Raw genomic sequence first — 22189 nt, 5'->3', positions numbered from 1 at the left:
GCCATTCCTCTGGAGCCATACACACTAGTTTTTCAGAAACTCTCTCTCTGAGGCTTGGTGCTCACCACTTGGCTAAGTTGGTGGCCATCAAGCCCAGCACTATGATAGCAAGCACATGCCACCAGAGATCAAACTTGGGTCCTCATGCTTACAAATCAAGATGTACCAATTGCCATCTCCCCTGGCCCTTGACACAATTTTTTTTAAAGACTTTATTATTTTGAGACAGGGTCTCACTTTGTAGCCCAGGGTGTTCTGCAACTCACCATGCAGCTCTTGAACCTGCTGTTTCTCCCTTCCTCAGCCTCCTGAGCACTGTAACTATAGACATGAGCCCCGCGCATGGTTTTCTGGATATTTTTGGCTGAATCCATGGATGAGGAGCACTGCAGGGGCTGACAATGTGTCAACTGTCCTGGTGTGCTGGTCTCACATACACAGAGCTTTCAAAATGATAACTGTGGCAAGAAGGTCAGAAACAGCAGCGTTCTTCCTCACACACCACTGCAATTATATGATGATGATCCAAGCAAGCCACAGCTTACCTTCCTTCCATGTTTAGGATGCACACCAGCTCATCCTCAAAGAAGATCTCCGGCCCCTCAAGGTTTTCAATGTCACTGAAGCCATTACAAGGAACCTATGGGGAAGACGCACACAGGAGGCCTCAATCATGAGTTAGCATGGTTGACACTGGCAGATACACAGCTGGGCTTACGGGGACAGTGACAGCAGCTCTTACACACTGACTCCTAGGGCCTTCAGGGCAGAAAGCAACATGGAAATCACAGCACATTCAGGCCCTGGTGCTTGTAGCCATACCCTGACACTCTCACAGTCCGGGAGTTTCTCAGACTGGAAGAGCTCACACAGGTCGAGGCTGCAAGTCTCCAATCTCCCAAGGTCTTTGCTACATACAACTAGGAGAGGCCAGAGGCATTAGGCCAAGGCAGAGATGCTCCTAAGGCTCCCTGGATGTGTGTCCTGCTCTGCACATTGAGGCAGTGGTGCATGTGCTGCCGTGGAGGTGCACAAATGCTGAGGTGAGGGTGCAATGGCTGTTGGGGTGGAGGCGCACGTGTGTTGAGGTGGAGGCACACGTGTGTTGAGGTGTTGGCACATTAAGACTCTTGGGTTAAAGTCCTGGCATTCCCCCAGTTTTCCTCATGACAGCAGCCACAGTGTTTCGTATTAACTTGTGTGCATGTGGAGAAATTAAGAACACCAGAGTGCTGAGCCAGATCAATCACCCACCTATGAGTCCACCCTAAGCATGCCCCTGCTGTGTTCAAAGCTCTCCACACACTTCTAATGAAGCAAGCAGTGGTACCGGGAAAGGAGAGGGGAAAAGCTCACCAATCCATGTTATTAGATAAAGGCAACAAACCCAGTTGGCTTACAAGGAGAGACTGTGAATCAGTAGCCTGTGACCCACACCAAAACACCTGTGTTTAAGCCAGTACTGAACACTTGTGATTACAGAATGGCTAGGGCACTGTTCCAGGCTGAACAAAACCTTGGTTCATTCTGCCATTAATAAACATTTTATATAAACAAGTTGGAGAATGTCTATTTGTAGTCCCCATGGGGGACTGAGTTTAATGTGTTGAAAGTTCAAATCTGCCCTTTCGAAACTGAAAACACTCTTCATAAATTCCGTTAACAGTAGAGTGGAAAGTCAGAAGCAATCTTGAGAAAACAACCTCCATCAAACCAGAGCAGTAAAACAATCAGTATCAGCTCCATTGGTAGATGCCCAAACTGTGGAGGAGCTGAAAATATGAGGGGACATTTCCAAGCCCTACAAAAAGCAGCATCAGGAATGAACCCGGATTTCCATGGGACATTCTGGACAAGGGGAAGACAACTGACTGACTCTTAACCAGCAAAGAAACACATTTCAGCTGCTGAAGAAAAGCAGCATACAACTTGCGCCAGGTCTGATGATGCTTACTTGTAATCCCACTCCCTCAGAAGGCTGGACAAGAGTTTAAGGCCAGCCTGGACTACACAGTGAAGCTACTCACACAGAACAAAAAGCAGCAGTGACAGCAAAAATCCTAAACTGACAGGAGCAAAGGATGCTAGACAGTTTTCTTCAGGAGAGCAATGGAACTGATCTATAGGCAGCTTTTAATTCCAGGTATTTAAGCATCTACATTGGCCTGTCCTTGGGGTTCTGACAGGATAGTCCCTCAGTTGCAGCCACTAAGAGCACCAGCTGTGCATAGTCACTATGTCCCCTTTTAAAAGGGCCCTGCCCACCTCCCATCCTCTCTTCCCTTCTCTCCCTCTCTGTCTGCTCCTCTTTCTCTCTCTCTCCCCCCCACCTCTTTCCTCTCTCTCCTGCTGCTCCTGTCTCCAGAGGCTGGTCTCTCCCCTTCCCTTTCCTCTTTTCATAATCCCTTTCCCTAATTAAAAAAAAAAACAAACCCTGCTTGAACCCTGTCGCATGGCATCTTTCTCCAGTGCGCCGCTTTTCTTAAATTACAACACGAGTACCTTAACAAATAACGTCACTCACTACTGAGCAGGGCCACATTCATTTTAGCAGCCTTCCTGGGAAAACAAGTGCGAGTATCCAATCACTGATGGCTCTCAGATCACGCGGGGGCTGCACAAAGCGTGTGTAACAATCTTGAAGAGAAATAGTGCTTATCTGGACCCAGTGGACACCGCCCTGTGTATCCCTCCCGGTCCTCAACACCCCACTCTCTCTGGCTTTAGAAAAGTAGGGCTGGCAGGGACAAATGGCTCCGTGTTGTTGGATGGGAGGAGGACACAATGACTCTTACAGCCTTGTGAGTAAGGGATTGTGTGAGCACTGAAAAGGGAAACAGCAGTAAGAGCCCAGCAGCTAAGGCGCGCGGACACATGTACTTACACATGGAGTTTTACACACACACACACACACACACACACAGAGCCTGAGCCACATAACAGGTGCTTACATGTTCTGAAAAGAACCGTTTGGAGAAGGAGGCTACAATCTTCCGTGCTTCTAACCCGGCTTTCTGCCGAACTTTATACTCCTCTAACCAATTGACGTAGTCGGTGGGACTGTAGTGCTTCATCAGCGAGGGCCACCTATGAGGGGAGAAAACACCCTTCTCAGCTCGGCGGAGACTGCGAAACCACTGACAGCCAGCGGAGGAGTCCGCGGGGAAAGGGGGGGGCTGGCAGCGGCTCTAGTTGCAGTCTCCATCGGGCATACATGCACTCCCTCACTATTCGGTGCAGTGACCTTGCCTTGGCGACACGAAGGCAGTGCTTCCACCCCCAGCCCCCCCCATGTCTGTGGTGGCCACAATCACGGCGATGATGCTAACGGTTCGCATTGATGGCGCGCCTCCTCAGCACCAGGCCCTGCAATCAGGGACCGCATCTCATTTGATTTCGCCCACGCTGCAAAAGGCGGCGGGGGCGGGGGGGGGTCTTATCACGGAATGGGAGACCCAGGCTGTCGAGAAGGGAGGTGGACATCACCGTCTCCAACCTCCACCACCACCCACCCAAGGTCACGAGATGGGATGGCAGGTCCGGTCCCGGGATCCTAGTCAGCCGGGAAGGCACGCAACGCTGCCTGCACGTAAACATCCTGCACCAAGCGGGCCACAAAAGATGCGCGTCGCGTAGCCGGGGGGCTCGGGAGGCCGCTACCGCCGGACTGAGCTGGAGGCCGGGCTGCGGGCGGCTGAGGCGACCCCATCCGGGCTCCGGAGGCCCCGGCCCAGGCCTTTGTCTGCGGCCGCGGGAAGCGGGGCCTGGAGGGGGCGGCGCGCGGGCGGGAGGGTGGCGGGGTGGGGCCCACGCGAGGCCCGGGCCCGAGGCGCGGCGGGAACGGAGCGGCCGGCTCACCTCACCCGGAACTGCTCCTTCCACACCTGGCCGCTGCTCTGGCACACCTCGCGCAGCCGACGACAGGTGCTGGACACGCGGCCGATGTCGAGCGCCGTGAGGGAGCCGCTGCACAGGATGTACTCCAGCACCTCGCCCGGCAGCTGCACCAGGCAGCTGGGGCCCGCCGCCTCGGTCGCGGCCTCCTCGGCCAGCGCCGGCACCACCTCCATAGCGCTGTCCCCCGCTACCGCCGCCATCTTGTCCGCGTACCTGAGGGGCCGCTGCGCGAACGCGCGCGCGGGCGCGATAAGGAGCCCACGAAATCCCGCCACGCCCCCAGGGGCGTGTCTTAGTGGCGCCCCGCCCACGACAGGTCCCGCCCACTCGGCCTAGAGCAGGGGCAAAAGCTGGAGGAGACTAAGGGGGACTGCTGAGATGGCTCCCCTGGTCCTGATGACCTCCGACAGCATTTAAATAAATAAAAGCTGGGTGCTCGCTCCCGCGGCACACACACGAAAGCTGGAACGATACAGAGAACATTAGCTTGGTCCCTGCGCAAGGATGACACGCAAATTCAATTCTGAAGCATTGTGTGGTGGGCAGTGGTGGTGCACACGCCTTTAATCCTAGCACTCCCAGTGAGGCAGAGGCAGGTGGATCTCTGTGAGTTAGAGGCCAGTCTGGTTTACAGAGTGAGTTCCAGGACAGCCAGGGCTACACAGAGAAACCAAGCCTCGAAAAACCAAAACAAATTAAAGTTGGGAGAGGGGAGCCGCCCGTGAGATGATTCAACAGGAAAGCCTGACCACCTACCGGAGTTTCAATCCCGGAACCCACATAGGAGGAGGGAACTGACTCACGCAGGTCATTCCCTGGCCCCCACCTTCACTTTATGACACGAGGGTCATAAATAAAAATTAAAGCCAGCTGTGGTGGCTTACTCTGTAACCCCAGCTCTGAGGAGACTGAGGCAGGAGGATCAAGAGTTGGGCTATACTACAGTTTGAAACAGAGTTTCATGTAGTCCAGGCTGGTCTTCAAGGAAGAACTGGAGCATGACTTTGAACTTCTGCCTCTACCTCCCAAGAAGCTTGTAGTTATAGGCACTTACCGCCAAGATATATTTCAGAGGTGGTGGTGGCAGGGTGGGGTGGGGGGTGGATGGGTGGAACTCAGTGTTTTGTGCAGGTTAGGCCTGCACTCTCCTGAGCTACATCCCTAGTCCCCAAATTAAGTTGATATGCTTATCTATTCCTCTGTGCCAAGCGCTTCCTGGAAGTAATTTGGCTTTCCCCAGGACTAACTCATTCTCCAGTGGGGTGCTGGGCCAAGCATACAATTTGCCTCTTGGGAATTCCTATTGCTAACCCTCTGATGATGTGGGGAATATTAACCCCTGAATCGATGTCCCGCCTTTTAGGCACCTCGAAGGACAGTGGGGAGCACTCCTGTATGTGACTAGGTCCAGAATGACCTTAAGCCGCTGACCCTTTTGACTCTGACTCCCAAGTGCAGAGTGTGACATTAGAGGTGTTTATGTTACCCACTTGCAACTGTCTTTCACTCAATTCCTTCATATTTAGGCACATATATGCTCTCACTGGCAATACAAAAATTATCACATGTATACCCAATTCTGCCATTAAGAAAACCAATACTTATAAACATGAGTCACTGGTTGAGCCATGGGGAACAGAAATCTGGATTAGAACCCCTAAAGTGGGCGTTGTCACTGGGGGTAGTGGGCATTTTCAGTGCTTGCCTCTGCTGTATTATTTTCCTAATGCATGCGTGTTTCTGCGTGCATGTATGTGTGTGAAGGCCAGAGGAGAACCTTTAATTTGTTTCGTGTGCTCATATGTGGGTGATGCATGTATGTGGAGGTCAAAGGAGAACTTGCAGGGGTTGGCTCTGTTCTTCCACCACGTGGGTCGCAGGAATGGGACTCAGGTCATCTGGCTTGGCATCAAGCACCTTTACCTGCTGGGCAATCTCCATCTCTCCTTTAAGAAAAACAAGCAAATGAAACTGAGTTCAGTTCGTTGTTAGGGCCTGTCTGTGGGAACAAACACAGCTATCACAAAATCAGAGTCCTTGAATCTCAAGAATGTGGATTCTGACTACGGTTTACAAAGGTCATGGTCAAGAACTCCCCTCAACTCAGATGTTCTGAGTCAGAACCTGGTGGAAAGTCTCAGCGGATCCCCCAAATTCTTAACATTGTTACAAAGGAACAAACATCGCCTGCCCATGACTGAGGCTATTTTCTCCTCCTCCAGTCCAAGCAGAGCCCAGATAGCCGTTATCTCCGCCCCCCCCACTGGCCTCCTTCTCCTGGGTGCATCTTGTTGCTTGGGATGCACTTTCAGCCAAAACTCCCTTTTCCAGTAGCTGGCCCTCCAGCCTGGCTTCTCTGATTGCTCCCTTTCTCTCCTCGCCAGTGTCTTCGCTCCCACAATACATTCCTTTGTATATTTCCATTTGTTCAGCATGTGTCTCCTTTCTGGCCTGAAGGCCCCTTCAGGGCCAGAAGACCCTCTCCTGGACTCCTCTTTCCTTGGCAAAGATCTCACATGTGACCGATCCTTCATAATTACCATCTATGGCTTGTGTGATAGTTGGCTTTTACTGTTGAACTTGTCACAGCCTAGAATCGCCTGTGAGGAGAGTTTCTGTGAAGGATTGTCCACATCAGGTTGGCCTGTGGCACATCTGAAATGGAGGGGGTTTTGTCTTAATTAACTGGTGTAAGAAGCCCCAGCCCACTGTGGGTGGCACCATCCCTAGGCAAGGGGGTCCTCAGCTGTGCAAGAATGGAGAAATCTAGCTGAGCACAATCAAGCATGTATGCGTTCCTCTCTCTCTCTCTGCTGTCGACCACAGAGGTGATGTAACCAGCTGGCTCAGATTCCCACTGCTTTGACTTCCTTGTAACTTGGAATTGTGAGCTAAAATGAATCCTTTATCCCCTGAATTGCTTTTTATCACAGCTACAGAAATGAAACTAGTGCAGACTGCATAGGTCTAACCAGTTGTTAGACCTTCCCCTCTTTAAAATGGGAAGAATGCCTACCTACTTACTAGGGCAGCTAGGGGTGTTAAGTGAACGCATTCACATGGGTTATGCAGTACTGCATTCAACCCAGAGTGGTGGCGGCTCCAGGTGCTCACATGTGAGGCAGGACAGAAGACCTCACTGGAAGCCCTACACTGCTGCCAGCTGCACAGTCACAATGAGCTTAGAGCTGGGGATACTTGGCTCCAGCCTGGACTCTCAAAACCTGGCTTCCAAAGACCACATCTGTCTCTGGCCTCAGCCTCTGCCTGGTTCCCTCTGTGGCCCTGGACAACTTGGTCCTGATCCTGAGCTGTTGCAAATCCTCATTGGTAGTGTTCAGACCTGGATGAACCGTTTCCAGCCATCTTTCTGGCGCTGCTGATCTGTGAGTTTGTCAGGAACTTATCTTTGGTCATCTATGATCTGGTGGCAGGAGTCCCTTCCTCATGAAGCCTGCCCCAGACCATAGATGACCAAAGATGATCAATCATTGGGGAGAGAGAGAAAAAAAGATCTGGCAGTCAAACTGCCTTTTACAAATGAAGAAACCATTTTGTGATCGAACAAGCATTCAACAGAGTGAGCCACAGTCACAGAGAAAGTGGAAACCCTAACAGAGTGACAAGGGTACAGACAGCAGGAGCAACCCCACGCTGTATACAGGAAGCTCAATCCACAAAGCCCAGGCTTCCTTTGCTAATTCCCAAGGCTCTCCATAACTTGTCCTTGGGTAGAAGGCGTAACCTCTTCCTTTGAGACACATTCTTTCCTCCTTCATCCTAAACTGGCCTAGTCATCTGGAACCCACCAAGCTGGCCAGCTGCCCTGTGCATCAAGAAATAACAACACATTACAAATGTTTATTGAACAGGTGGTTACAGTTAGGAACGAGGAGCCCAACTAAACTCTTCCTCGCGTCAGGGAGGCAGGGATACGGGTCTTCTTTGATATTTATATTTTCAAAGAGATGTTTCCCAGGCCTGTTAAAAATAAATCTGGGTAATGATTGTGGCCAGAAACTTTATGTCTTGACAAAAAGATTGACAGACTGCCTCAAAACCACAAGTCAAATGTGAATTATGCTGCTTCTGCTATTGCAAGGTAACCCCCAAGGGTGGTGTGCCCAGAAAATCAGACACAGGAGGGCAAATTCCACAAGATCTCCTTATATGAAACATACAGGAAAGATGAATTCATCAAATAGAATGTAGGTTTAAGGTTATTAAGGTCAAGGGGAGGAGGAAAGTGGGGTTTTTTTGTTTTTGAAAAATTAAAATTTATATATATGGGTGTTTTTCCTAGACAGGTTTTTCCCAGACCACATGTGCATCTGGTACCCAGGGAGGCCAGAAGAGATGACAAACCTCCTGGAACTGGAACTGGAGTTGCAGATGGTTGTGAGCGGCATTGTGGATGAGGGGAATCGAACCTGGGTCCTCAAGGAAAGCAGCCATCTCTTCTGACCTTTGGGTTACTTCATGAATGTTGACTTTCTGAGTAGGGTGATGAGAAAATCTTGGCAGTGGATGTTTTTAAATGTCATTGAACTGCAGTGGCTAAGAGGGAAACTGCCTAGTTTGCTTACTTTATCACAATAAAACAAAACCAAAAACACCCCCAAAAAAAGCACAATACAAGTTTTCCCTATCAAAGGGATAGAGACTATATGTACAGACACATTTTACAAGGAAATACTTTAAGAAGTGAAGCTGCGGTAAGGCAGTAGGTTAGCATATGGCAGGTCCAACATTAAAAGAAAAAAAGAAATGAGAAGTAGGCTCTCTCTCTCTCTCTCTCTCTTTCTCTCTCTCTCTCTCTCTCTCTCTCTCTCTCTCTCTCTCTCACACACACACACACACACACACAGACACACACACGTGCCAGGGAGGCAGAGCCAGGAGGATCTCTGCGAGTTTGAGGTCAGCCTGGTCTACGAGTGAGCTTCAGCACAGTCAAGACTATGTAGAAAGACCCTGTCTCTCAGTCAATCAATCAGTCAGTCAATCAACCAATCAATCATCAATGCCAAATGACCCTGTCTCTCAATCAATCAGTCAGTCAACCAACCAACCAATCAATCATCAACGCCACATACTAGTGCTCTAGCTAAACTGCTCAGATCCATGACTGTTCCCTGAGAGCTTCCCCCATCCTTGGTTAAAGGCACCCATACAAGCTAGAAATCTCAGGCCCCATGCCAATTGCTCCATCCCACTGGCTCCCTAGTGCCCCCTGGTTGTTAAGGAAAGGAACATATTTCACCGGACCATATTCTGGAGTGTATTCAGCTGTGGGCTTTGATGTCCATCTTGCTCACAACCTCTATAATCCTGGTAGAGAGAGGCTTAGAACCTACCACAAAACCTTTAAGAGTACCTCGTGTTCTCAGGACATATATAGTTGAACCTTGGTGGGCTCTACACTGTGGATTCAACCAACTGGGCACAACAGCTGGGGATCAAAACTACTTTAAAGAGTCAGATGTGGTGATGCATGCCTGTAATCCCAGAAACTTAGAGTTTGAGGTCAGCCTGGCTACAAGAACTTGTTTAAAAACAATAATACTGGGGCTGGAGAGATGGCTCAGTGGTTAAGAGCACCAACTGCTCTTCAGAGAGGACACGAGTTCAATTCCCAGCACCCACAGAGCAGTTAACAACTGCTTGTAATTCCAAGATCTGACACCCTCACACAGACATTCATGCAGGCAAAACACCAATGCACATTAAAAAAAAAATGAAAAGAAGCAACAAAAAGCAACCCAAAACAAAACAGTAATACCAACAACAGGCGGGCTTGGGATGTGGTTCAGGGAGTAAAGCACTTGCCTCACACGTACAAGGCCCTAGGTTCTACTCCCAGACATGAATAAACTGCTGTAATGGTGTTTCACTCTAATCTTAGCTCTTGGGAGGTGGAGGCAGGAGGATCAGGAGTTCATCATTTTTGGCTACCTGGTAAATTTGAGGCTAGCCTTAGGCATACAAGACCCTGTTTGAAGGACAAAATAGGACGTTTGAAAACTGCATCTGTATTGCATATGTACAGACTTTCATGGTTGTCCCAAGAGCATATAGTAATCACCTATCTGGCATTTGGTCTGTACTGCATATGGCAGGCTGCCTACGGTGACTTAGGTACATGGAAGTTGTGTGCAGGTTATATGCAAATGAAATGCCACTTTATAGAAGGGGCCTGAGCTGGACTGGACCAGTTCTGTTTGGCCTCCACAATCTGACAGCTACTAAAGTAAAGAGTTTGCAAGGAGCAGTGTATTTGCAAAGTGGATGCGGATCCAGATATGGGGGCCTCAAGCCTCTCCAAGAACTGACATAAATAAGTAGGGATGAGGACTGGAGAGAGAGCCCAGTGGTTAAGGGAGCCTGCGGCTCAGTCAGAAGACCCAAGTTCAGTTCCCAGCACTCATGTCAGACAGCTCATAACTGCCTATCACCCCAGCTCCAGGGGATCCGATGCCTTTTCTCTTCTGGCCTTCAGGGGCACCTGTACATATGTGATATGTACACCCAGACATACATAAACAGGAGCTTGAAACACCCTTTTTAAGCTGGGCAGTGGTGACGCACACCTTTAATCCCAGCACTTGGAAGGCAAAGGCAGGTGGATCTCTGTGAGTTCAAGGTCAGCTTGGTCTACAGAGCGAGTTCCAGGACATCCAGGGTTACACAGAGAAACCCTGTGTCCTTTTTAAAAAGGAAAGAGTTGAAGGAGTAGAGAATGTGACTGGAGAGGAGACTCTTATGGGTCTGGGCAGCGGTAATTAATGCTCATGGTTCTCCATGGGATATGTGTTGAAAGGTTGTAGAATTAGTGTGATCCAAGGTGGTTATATTGGCCTCTTTACATCAAAAGGCTCACTTTTATCACTCACTTGCATGGGCCCAGATGAGGAGTCGATGACTTATTTAGTTAACATACCATGTGGAGGGCAGGGTGTGAGGGTTTTGAAAGATAATTCAGTGGTTAAGAGCATGTATTGCTCTTGTAGAACATTAGCTGGGCACCCGTGTTAAGAGGTTTACAAACTCTTGTGTATTTCTAGCTCTGGGGAATCTGGCGCTCTCTTCTGGCCTCCTCAAGTACCTGCACTCACAGGCTCATACCCACCCACCCACCCAACACCTCTTACACACATACTTAAATAAAGCTTAAACATTTTGGACAGTTTATACTTGTATAGGAGGCACAGTGATCATGTTCACCCCCAACTAGCTCCTCTCACTCTTTCTGACCCCTTCTTACCAAGTAGTCTTGTCCCTTCCCTACCCTACTCTACCCTACTCTTTCTTGCCCTACCCTACCCTACCCTTCCCTTCCTTTCCCTACCCTCATGCCCTCGACTGCTTTCCTTTTCTCCTCCAAGCCCCACGAAGGCAGTCACAATTGCTGTGTTCATGATTGCAGTGACCATGTCCCATCCAGAAGACAGTATCCCATGGTACTCCTCTTCACCCTCGGTTCCCAGCTGGATTTGAGGCCTCTTTCATGGGAGGGTGTTGGGGAAGACCTGTGTATATGTCAATAAAGCACTGTTGGCCAATAGGGAATCAAGATAGGTGGGACTAGGAGTCCAGGAGGACTCTGGGAAGGAGAAACAGAGAGTCAAGATGTAACGCCATGGGGTAGGAAGCCCGGAATCCTCTCTGATAAGAGAAATACTTAGATTAGCAATTATGGGATAAATACTTAAGTCAGAGCTAGCCAGTAAGAAACAAGCAAGGCCAACAGCTTCATAATTAATATCGCCTCCTGTGTGTTTATTTGGGACTGATGCGGCTCTGGAACCAGGCTGGCGGGAAGATTTCTCTTTACAGGAGGGAATACATTTCTGACACCATAGAACTGGCCAAAAGCTGCCTATGCCTGGGAGGCCCTAGGTTGGGGAAATCTACCAGCAATGTTTTGTCAAACGGACATGTGGTTAAACCACCTTCTAAACGTTTATGTTCATATCATAAACTATGAAGCTTTTGGCCTCTTTTGGCGGTGCACAGTAGATAGTCAAAATGGGGACTTGTGACTGGTCAAAATGCTGAGCATCAGTGAGTTTTGAGGGCTTGGCTCCAAATAGGAGTCAGCGATTTTTGAAGATAGCGGCTTTCCCATCTTTGAAAAGTCACCTAAACAACCGTTATCTGAGCTGTTGCTGTGAGAAGAGCCAGTCGGGGAGACTAAAAACACATAGTTTAGCTGTGTGACCTCTAAACCCAGTGGCTTTTAAAGTTAAATAAAAGCAAGAGACTGCATAGTCCACAGAGCTTGGGTGCATATCGGGATGTTTTCCTCTGTTTCATGAGAAACCATAGACTTGGGGTGTCTCAGGGAGCCTTCCCTGCCACCTCTTCCCTCATACTGAGAGACAATTGCACCCACACATGCACATGCACACCCCCTTTCTTTTCTGGGTGCAGCTTCTCTCCTGCCTGGGACCTTTGCTGACAATTCTGTTTTCCAGCAGAGCCTGCCTGGAGTGCAGGAACCACGTTCTCAACCTGGATGAGCCCTTCCGCCGCCTCACAGGCCCCTGCCCTGTGCATCTGCGTGAAGGATGCTATGTTGGTAAGCTGACGTGTGCTGTTTGAGGCCACTGAGAAAGCTGACTCTGGAAGCAGGGTCCCCTCCTCTACTTCAAGCATGTCTTTGTCCAGTATCCTCCCAAATGCGCTCACCCTCCCTAACTCAGTGACGGGGAGGAGAAAGAACAGCAAAGCAGGCCGAGAGTAACAACACTGTGCTCTTGAGGCCACGCTAGAAGGCAAAGCACTTCACACAGAGGTTACTATCATTTATCTAACGATATAAAAATGCCTGCAATGGAGAGAGGTTGGAAGCTTGGCTATGGAAATGAAGTTCCAACAGGTACTCAGGCTCACAGCTTTGACTTCCCCAGCTAATGTTGGCTTGATTTTTTTGTTTTGTTTTGTTTCTGTTTTTTCAAGGCAGGGTTTCTCTCTGTGTAGGTTTGAAGCCCGTCCTGGAACTCGGTCTGTAGCCCAGGCTGACCTTAAACCCACTGAGATTCATCTGCCTCTGCCTCTGCCTCCCGAGTGCTGTGATTAAAGGCGTGCACCACCACACCTGGGTAGGTTTGATGTTTTGAGTGCCTGATCTGATATTTTGTTCCTCCCTCTCATTATTCTTTTATTTTGGCCGTCTACCTCATCAGCTCATCCATTTGAAACCCAAATCACAGCCCCAGTACATAATCAATCAACCAATCAATTTTCACTGGAAAGATTGCTCAGTGGTTAGGAGCACTGGCTGCTCTTCCAGAAGACTTGGGGTCAATTCCTGGCACCCACATGGTGGCTCACAACTGTCTATGGATGTAGTACTATGGGCTCCAATGCCCTCCTTCTGGTGTGCAGATATATATGCAGACAAAATACCCATATACTTAAATAAAAACCACAGATCACTCTCTGGACCCCATAGAATGGACTGTGACTGCTAAATTCTCCCACTGGCACAGGCAGACCCTGGGACTTGTCCTGTTTGGTAGTCTCCTCTAAGAAAAGAAATACTCATGGAGGGGTTGGTGAGTGCTTCCCATGAAGGAGAAAGGGGCTTTGCACGGGACATTCCCCAGTGCAGTCTCATTCTTCATTAGCTCCATGCTGCACGAATCCCTTCCTGTGAGATGCTCATGCAAAGGCAAGCAGGGCTACTATTCATCGAGGCTCAGATACTGAAGCCAGTCGAGGTATCACACCCTGTAATCCCAGGAGTTTGGAGGCTGAGATACAGGCTTGTAAGTTGGAGGCCATCCTGGACTGTCTAGTGATGTTTTGTCTTAAAAAGACAAAAATAAAACAAACAAAAAATTGAGAGCAAGGTTTGAAGGGACTGGGGAGACAGCTCGCTGGGTAAAATGCTTGCAAGTATAAGGACTTGTGTCTGTCTGAGTCCCAGAACCCATGGTTAAAATGAAAGAAAGAGAAGCCAGAGAGATGACTCAGCAGTTAAGAGCACTGACTCTGTGGACAAGACTGTGCCAGCTATCAAAAAAAATCAATAGAAGGGCTGGAGTGATGACTCAGAGGTTAAGAGCACATATTGCTCTGGCAAAGGATCTCTGAGTTTGGTTCCCAGCACCCATGTCAGAAGACTCACAACCACCTGGAACTCCAGCACTGTGGGATCTGATGGCCTCTTCGGACCTCTGTGGGCACTTGTGCACACACACATACACTGTTGCTAAAATCCCCCCCTTGGGGAGACACAAGCATCATGGACCCCCTCCTCCTAAGGTCCCAATGACAAACTGAGGCATGATTCCACCAAATGGGGAAGCAATGGGTTTGAGACTTACCGACAGAGTAAAGCAAGGCATAATGGGATGGAGCCTGAGCAGGTTTAGAGTAGTCTCACTGGAGGGTGTGTACCCAATATGGCTGATGATGTCCCCATGGCCGTGTAGATGGAGCCTCTTCCCTAGGCTCCCTAGCTTATACTTTAGTTCCCTGCTCAGACTACCCACCTGCATTTAGGGCAAAATTGAATACACTTGGTTGGGAGGAATGGCTAAAAGTGTGAGTCCCAGACAACCCTGTTTTCCCTGTGACCGATGGTCAACAGTCAGCAAGCCACCTGGGAGGACTTCTGGTAAGAGGGCCCAGCTGAATTCATGTCGATGGTGGCTGTTTGACTCCCAGGATAGTCCTGTACAATACCATGTACACACATAATTAAGATGAAAATCTTTTTAAAAGTTGGCCATATGCTCTGCTGGGGTATGTGAGGGTCTCTCTGGATTTAGAGAGATACATGGTTGGGTCCAGTCAGCCTCACTTTCCCCTCATGGCTTGTCTGACCCTCTCTCACCTTCTTTGAGTGTCCCTGAAGTCACCTTCCCCCACCATCCTGTTTCACTGTCCCGTCAGTCTTCATTATTTTTGCTCCCTCTTCCCCTAGAAGGTGAGCTTTGCTGCCGACTAGTGTCTCCTCACTGGATTCTGGTTGAATGGATGAGCCCCACAGGTAGCCAGTCTGGATGTGGTTTTGCATATGAGGAGGATTTAGAGTCTTTGGGAGTCAAGGCAGGGCTGTGGCAGACAGGATAGTAGTCTCCAAACATGCCCTTGTGCCGATTGCCAGACGCTGATGAATGGTAATGGTTTTGTAACGGTGAAAGGAATTTCTCAGGTGTGCTGAAGCCCAGAAGTTTTGGAAGTTTTACTGAGTGATCGATCTGGTGTCATTATACAGGCCTTCAGGAGGAGGGGAAGGGAGGGCAAAGGTCAGAGAATAGCTGGAGTTGAGAAACATGGTCTTGAGTGAAGCTGGGCCATAGGCCAAGGGATTTAGGAAGCTTCCAGAAGCCAGAGAAGGCAAGGAAATACTTATACAGTAACAGACTAACCCAGTCTCCTGCCTCCTTCCCTCCCTTTCTCTCCCCCTCCATTCTCTTTCAGGTCTTAACTAAGAAGTCCAGGACCTTCTCGCCATGCATTGCGTCACCAAACTACATCTCTAGCCTTTTAGATTCCTACCAACGATGCTTTAGAAAATTAGCCCTGACTTAGAGACTTAAAACAACATAAAGCAGCTGGGCAGTGGTGGTGCAAGCCTTTACTCCTAGCACTCAGGAGGCAGAGGTAGGCAGCAGACCTTTGTGAGTTCCAGGCCAGCCTGGTCTACAGAGTGAGTTCCAGGACAGTCAGGGCCATGACAAGATACCTTATCTCTAACCCTGTCTCGAAAAACAAAACAAAAAACAAAACAAAAATCAAAAAGCAAAGAAACAAACAAAAAATTCCTACAAACTGATTACCGAGCTCTGGAAGCCGGAAGTCCATAGTCAGACTTACAGACCAAAAAATGGGTAGCGACAAACCATGCTTCTTCCGGAGTGTTGGGATGAGAGCTGTCTTTCCCAGTTTGTAGACGGCACTCACAGCCTTGGGTGTCGCGAGAATTATCTCCCTAGGGGTGGGAACTAAATAACAGCTGCCTCCTCCCCCATGGGCCCAAAGACAAACCAAAGTTCTACTCCACTGGAGTTTTTTTAGGCTGACTTACAGATCAGTGGGGTGAGGGGTTGCGGCCAGGAGCGCAGGTAACCTCAAAGCAGTCGAGCGGCTTATACCTGGCACCCAGCACGGGCGGGCCATGAAGTCCTTACACCTGCAGAGATGGAACCCTCCACTCTAGCCCCGCCCCACACTCAGGCTGCTTCCAGTTGGCTCAGAATTGCCTACAGCTGGTTGGGAGGGGCGGCTGCCTACTCAGGTGAGGGTCCCATGACTCTCCCCAGCCCCTCCTTGTATGAGGGAAAGTCAGTTAGCAAGCCCGGCGGTGCCGATCTTTTACGCGCAGGCCCACCTGAACTCCTAAAGTTTGCCTTGGAGTTTGTCTGGCACAACACTGGGCTCAGAGCCTCCCTCTCCAACCTTTGCTGCAGTGGTGTGACAGTTTACAAGGAGATTTAAGGCTGCTTGTAACTCAGCATTTCGGTGGCGCTAGGTAACTAATAAAAGGCTGAGAAACCGTATCAATATACACAGAGAGTGCTGTCAAGCAGCTGTGCCGATGGGAAGGACAGAGGGGTGCAGACTCTAGAAAAATAGGGGGTGATGGGTTAATATCAATCCTTGATTTGATGGGATTTCAAGTCACAGCTGAGTTGTAAAGACCCACTGTAAGTGTGGGCAGCACTAAATCCCCTGGAACTGGAGTTACAGATGGCTGTGAGCCACCATTCGGGTGCTGGGAACTGAACCTGAGCTAGTGCTCTTAACCACCGAGGCCCCTTTCCAGACTCTGGAAATCTTTTTCTGTAGAGCTGGGCCTGAAACCAGCTAGGTTTGAGTTCTGGGGTTTTCAGGGCTGATATATTGGAGGAACCACTAAGTGATGGGTCTGTCTCTCTGGGGCCCCTCCAAGGGGTGATAAGGGGGAGGAGTGTTGTAAATGAGGGTAGGTGAATGGAGACCTAGTCCCTCCCCCAATCCTGCTAGCATCCAGGAGTGTCCCCAGGGGTCAACTGGCTGGAGTGCAATGGCCAAAGAGGGACTGATGGATAAAATCTAGTCTTCTGGCCCCAAATCAGGACACCCAAGAGACTCCTTTTTCCTAACAGTCCTCCCTTGTCAGCTTCCTCTAGTCTCAATAGGTACTTCCTGGATGCCCAACCCATGACTGTGGTAGGGGACGTGTGACATTCCAACCCAATTTGACAAACGACACCAGCCAGCCGAGTCAGTCCACTTTTTTTTTAATAGTTTAACCATAATGCAAACAAGCATAAGTAGCCTTTGAGTTGAATCCCATAAAATGAGAAGGTGAGGATTATATTGAAGAGAAGCATGCAAGAACACAGCCTGGACAGCCTCGAGGAGGGCGTGGGGGCAGGTGGCAGTGCTGGAGCACACGGGACACTTGGCAGAGATTAGCAGCATAGAGACGTCAGAGGTGGGTGCGGGCATCCGAGTTTCTGACAGCTTGTGTGTGGTGAGACGGAACCCGGGCTCTGCCCACACCCACCACCACTCCCTAGAACCCCACAGTGAACATTCTGGGTGTAACCTGATCCCATGTGGGACGTGGGACTTCCGGCGGCAAGCAATTGCTGAGCCTGGAGTGGGTCATACGGTCACAAGGACAACACAACGACAAAAGTGGGGAGACAGAGCTCGGGGCACAATGGGGGATGGGGACAGGGGATAGCCTCAGACCCAGCTTGGGAGATGGCCCCCACAGTGCCATTTGTCTTAAAATGTTGAACTACCCTCTAGCTTGGGAGACTTGAGACTGCATATCATCGTCCACAAGGCTTTTGGGCCTCAGTTTGAGGCAGGTTAGAGAAGCAACCATTGGACCAAGGCAGATTTGTAATCAGAAGTAGCAGGTAGACAGTACCATGGTCCCCGGGACCCAAAAGGTCCAATGGCTGAAGGTCCTGGCCTCTCAGGGGTACTCAGTACTTTCTAGTCACCTTTGTGGCTGTCACAGGTGGCAGGAGGCTGCTAGGGGCATTTAGTAGGAAAGGTCACAGTTGGTGTTCAGCATCCTATAATACCCAAGACAGCCCATGCTATGAAGACTCATTCAGCTCCAAACAGGAAGGCCGAGGTTAGCGGGCTCCTGGCTAGAATTTCTTAGAGGTCATGATCAAACCTGGCCACTTCCATGTCCTGACAGAGGTTCTCAGTTCATAAAGTCACCCTTGCTTCTGCCTTCTAGGGACACTTCGTTAGGAACCAACTGCCTTGGGTCAGAGATACCTGGTTATCCAGAAACACTCAGATGTGTCAGAACCAAAACAGACTCATACACACAGCGAGGTATGTATCTCCATCTCCCTTGCCTCGGATAGGTTGACTGTACTTTGCTGAAATACTTGCAACAAGAAGTATTTCTGATTTTGGATTTCTCAAAAAATTTCATAATATTTGCATATTCATAATGGAATATTTGGTAGAGGGGCCCCACCTCTAAACATTAAATCCATTTATGTTTCATACATATACTCTACACACATAGCCTGAAGCAATTTATTTATGGTGCTGGGACGGAATCGAGGACTCTGCATGCTAGGCAAACTCTACCCTCGAGTTCACACCCAGGCTACCCATTCTTTTAAATCATTTTGTGGATGAACTAAAGCATTTGTTCACTCGTTCTCCAAGTATTTTAGGTTTCGGAGCATTTTGGCTTTGGGGATTAACATGTCCAACTTGTAATAGAAAACAGATGCCTGGGGGTCCCCTGAATCCTCACACTCAAGACACAGCATGGTCAATGTGTCCTCTTGGGTGCCTTTCTCTCGGTGGGGTCTGGCAGTGAATGAGAAAATAGAAAAAGCAGGGCCAGCCTGGACCTCTCAAGGTTGGGTCCTGAGGAGGCAGAACACAAGAATGAGGAAACTATAAGAAAACCTTGGCTGAACTCAACCTAAAAGCCCAGAGCTTTCCTGTGTGTGTGTGTGTGTGTGTGTGTGTGTGTGTGATGCTGCAGGCACAGGGGACTCAGACATCAGGGTTGGAACTGTTCTATTTTGCCCCAGACTTGGAAATCTGAGCTCTTGTATCCCGAAGCAGGTCTTTGCCTGAGAAATCCATACCCTTGGTCCCGTGTGTTCTGGCTGTTTCAGCTTTCTTCTTTTGTCCTGAGCCCTGACTTTCTTGCCTACGGGGAGTCAGCATCTCTCTACCCTGTCTTTACTCTCTAAGACAGACAGTAGCAAGTATTGCTGATGCATTTTAAGAATCTGCCTTCCCCTCCCCTCGCTCAAGCTAGTGATGACCATACTCTTGATGTCGGAAAGCTGCCGTCCACCAGTTGTAAGGGGGAAAATGGAAGCCCGTTAGAGCCGGAGTTGGCACTGCCATGGAGCATTATCTCATTAAAGCTACCCACTCAGGTAGAATCTGGGTTCTCAGAAATGCCAAGGGGCCAGGCCTTCTGCATAGACAAGGCAGAATTAGCATGTGGGTCAGGTCAGCTTATGAAATGTCATAGGGAGATCTATGCACTTATCCCCAAAGTCACCTGTTTCCTTCTCCAAGGACATGCAGGGAACCCTCTTCCCTCCCACAGGTTGAACTTCTTGGGGACAGGTGTCACAGGGATGGCAGGGAGCCTGTCTCCAACCCTCCTGATTTGAGGCGTCATCCTCTTCCTCCTGGTCTAACCCGATTTTGTGGAGAGGGGTTGGAGCTACTGCCAACGTAGAAGGTGAGATCAGAAAATGCTCACCTGCTCTGCTCTCTTAGTCTAAGTTGTAGGTTGCACTGTTGCAGGCTGTGGGCCTGAGCTAAAAACCACCAGCAGAGGGCAGTATTGACCCACCCCAGATGCTCACCTTGCTCAACCTTTGGATAAGCAACTTAAGGCCACCTTTTAGAAAAGGAGAGAAGGGCATCCAGCCAGTCCCTGGCCTTCTAGTCAGGAGCTAAGGAAGCTGCCTGTGTTAAGAGTTCAAAGGTCTTTTTTTAAAACCTTCTCTCTTGGGGGTTGGGGATTTAGCTCAGTCTGCACATGTGAGCTCTGGGTTTCATCTCTAGCACTGAAAAACCAAAGTCCCTCTTGAACCTGGTTATGTAATCATGTCTTTGGAGTCTCTGGCAAGTGACAGGAAGGTTCCATCTGTCCACCTGCTACTGGGAGCACCGGGATACACGGGTGGGGGTGGGGAGGAGCCTGCCACATAGTTAGCACTCCTTATTCAGAGGTGGAAAAATCACTCATGCATGCATGCAGCTTGGCGTGTAGAGAGACGGCTCTTCGATGGAGGTTGGGCACAGCCTTTTGGATCTGGGGAAATGGCTACATTTTAGGAAGTGTCCGTAGAGGCTTGAAGGACTGAGAAGAAAGTCTCTGGGGAGAAAGTGCTGGGAATTGGGTGGGAGGGACAGTACCTGCCTTGCCTCCAGGCTACAGAAGGTAGCAGTGATGTACAGGGTCTTAGTCTACAGTCGTGGGAGACCGAGTAGGGAACATTGCTACTAAAGGATGTCGGGTGAGGTGGTAACTGGGACAAAGTCCACCTGCTAATGATGGGACACTGTGGAGTGTCCAGTGCAACATGAGACTTGTCTCTGAACTTGAGGTTGAGGATTGAGGACGGGGATGTAGCTTGATTGGTAGAGGGGTTACCTGGTGTGCAGGAGGTCTCGGGTTTGACTCCCTAGCAGAGCATAAACTGGATGTGGTAGTGCATGCCTGTAATTCTATCACTAGGGAGGTAGAGGCAAGAGGATTTGGAATTCAAGATCATGAGTTCAAAGCCAGCCTGGGCAACAGGAGACCCTGTTGGGGTGGGGTGGGGGAGGAAAGAATGAAGAAAGAATGGAAGGGAGGGAGGGACGGAGGGAGGGAGGGAGGAAGGAAGGAAGGAAGTCCTTAGGGTTTGGGTTCCATAACTGTAAAGCCCTTGGCACTTTGTTTAGAAGCCCCCATACTTATCATCAGGAAAGCCAGGCCCTGGCTCAGGACATAGAGGAATTTTTTTTCTGCCTCACAAAGCCAAACAGGAGCACAGAATATGGGACTCAGAGCTGACCTCTTGAGCTGGGAGTCATGGGGGTTTCTTGACTGTCAGTGCTGTGTGATGTAGCCTTTATTTATTTACTCATTCAGATAAGGGGTCACTCTGCTGACTCAGAAGATGGTTGCCAACCTCCCCTGGCGAGAACTCTCACTGTTGCCTATGCTGCTTGCTTTACAGTGGGGGGTAGGGGTGGGGGAGGGAATTAGGCTCAAGCAGGAGGCGAGCCCATTTGGAGGAATAAGAGGCAGCTGACTTCCTCCTCCTTGATACTTGCTCCCAGGCTCTGAAACACTAAAGGAGGCCCATCCATTCATTTAATAGGGACAGGATTACCCAAACAGTATTCCTTGGTGACAAAGTCCTTACTCCCAGCATGCTTCCCTGCACAACATGGTGGCTAGGCCCATGGTGGGGGGGGCGGGGCTCAAAATCTAGTGGCCCAGATGGGGCAGGCGGGTATGGGGGGGGGGGCTTGCCCAATCCATGGTCTGGGTAAATTTCCCAGATAGACCTCTGTTGATGGGGTCAGACGCTATGGCTGGCTCCTTCTCAGAGACACCTTCCTCTTCATCACCCACCTGTCTTCTGCTGTGATTGAGTCACCTAGATTGGTAAGGGGGCTTAATGTGTTTCAGAGAGGCTGACACGGACCTGCCATGATGGGCATGGGAGAGATTAACAATAGCTAGGAACACGTTTCAAGGCTCTGAACATCAGGCGGTGGACTCCGGCAAGAGGACAGAGAGTGAGCGACCTAGCCCCTCCCCTCACACAAACACATACACACACACACATCCCATAAAAAAGGATGGGAGGGGCTGACGTGGTCAAGGGGACTGGCTCAGGGTGACTCTGAAGCCCGGTGCCAGCTGCCTTCAGACCCCAACAGGAGGGACAGCCATGACCCAGAGGTTTCATGCGCTGCAACCTGCCCTTGGCAGCAAGGGGGTAGGGAGGATGCGGTTTTGTAAGAGCCACTGAAGGGTACAAGCACTGCGGCTCGAGAGTCAAGGGGAAAACCCAGGGCCGGGGGCAAGAGAGCCCCGTGGGGAAGGACAGACCAGGACACAGCAACAGGACAAAAGGCAGGGTGGGTCACATGGGGTCCTTCGGGGAAGGTTCAGCCGTGCGTGTCCACGTTTAGTCAACCTGCAGCCGCCCGAGCTTGGGCACTTGGGGCGGCCACCCCACCATCCCATGGGCAGGAGGATCCAGTTAGGAGCTGAAAACCCTGGTGGATGAGAGAGGGAGGGTGTTAGTGACTTGGAAGCCAGGAT

At 49.9% G+C, this 22189-nt stretch overlaps 2 protein-coding genes, 1 long non-coding RNA gene and 1 other non-coding gene across 6 annotated transcripts in view; 1 reads left to right on the top strand and 3 right to left on the bottom strand.

Moving 5' to 3' along the window:
* Fbxo21 (F-box protein 21) overlaps positions 1-4135 on the bottom strand; it is a 35079-nt gene extending 30944 nt beyond the window's left edge. For 2 of the 3 annotated variants that reach the window (XM_005078990.4, XM_005078991.4), the window contains exons 1-3: positions 3859-4135; positions 2952-3087; positions 546-640 (exon numbers count right to left, since the gene is read on the bottom strand). In XM_005078990.4, the coding sequence (XP_005079047.1) occupies positions 546-640; positions 2952-3087; positions 3859-4097 (470 nt within the window). In that variant the 5' untranslated portion in view covers positions 4098-4135. Of the gene's footprint in view, positions 1-545; positions 641-2951; positions 3088-3512; positions 3645-3858 lie in introns of those variants that run through there. The other variant, XM_040731120.1, reaches the window with a different exon arrangement.
* A 194-nt stretch (positions 4136-4329) lies between these two features.
* On the top strand, positions 4330-4432 carry LOC121134088. Its single transcript, XR_005871116.1, has one exon. It is a non-coding gene; the product is annotated as a U6 spliceosomal RNA (small nuclear RNA).
* A 966-nt stretch (positions 4433-5398) lies between these two features.
* Positions 5399-16036, bottom strand: LOC110342612. Its single transcript, XR_002384738.1, has 3 exons — positions 15941-16036; positions 6438-6552; positions 5399-5843 (listed from the first exon to the last, which is right to left on the bottom strand). It is a non-coding gene; the product is annotated as an uncharacterized LOC110342612 (long non-coding RNA).
* Positions 16037-17119: 1083 nt separating this feature from the next.
* The window catches only part of Nos1 (nitric oxide synthase 1), a 109356-nt gene continuing 104286 nt past the window's right edge, over positions 17120-22189 (bottom strand). The window contains 1 exon segment of the mRNA XM_040731341.1: positions 17120-22143. Coding sequence (XP_040587275.1) covers positions 22128-22143 — 16 coding nt within the window. The 3' untranslated portion in view covers positions 17120-22127.

Source organism: Mesocricetus auratus, unplaced genomic scaffold, assembly GCF_017639785.1.
Source record: "Mesocricetus auratus isolate SY011 unplaced genomic scaffold, BCM_Maur_2.0 Super-Scaffold_100025, whole genome shotgun sequence".
NCBI classification, from domain to species: Eukaryota; Metazoa; Chordata; class Mammalia; order Rodentia; family Cricetidae; genus Mesocricetus; species Mesocricetus auratus.
The sequence above is the reverse complement of the archived record's forward strand: the minus strand, read 5'-3'. Positions and strand labels throughout refer to the sequence as shown.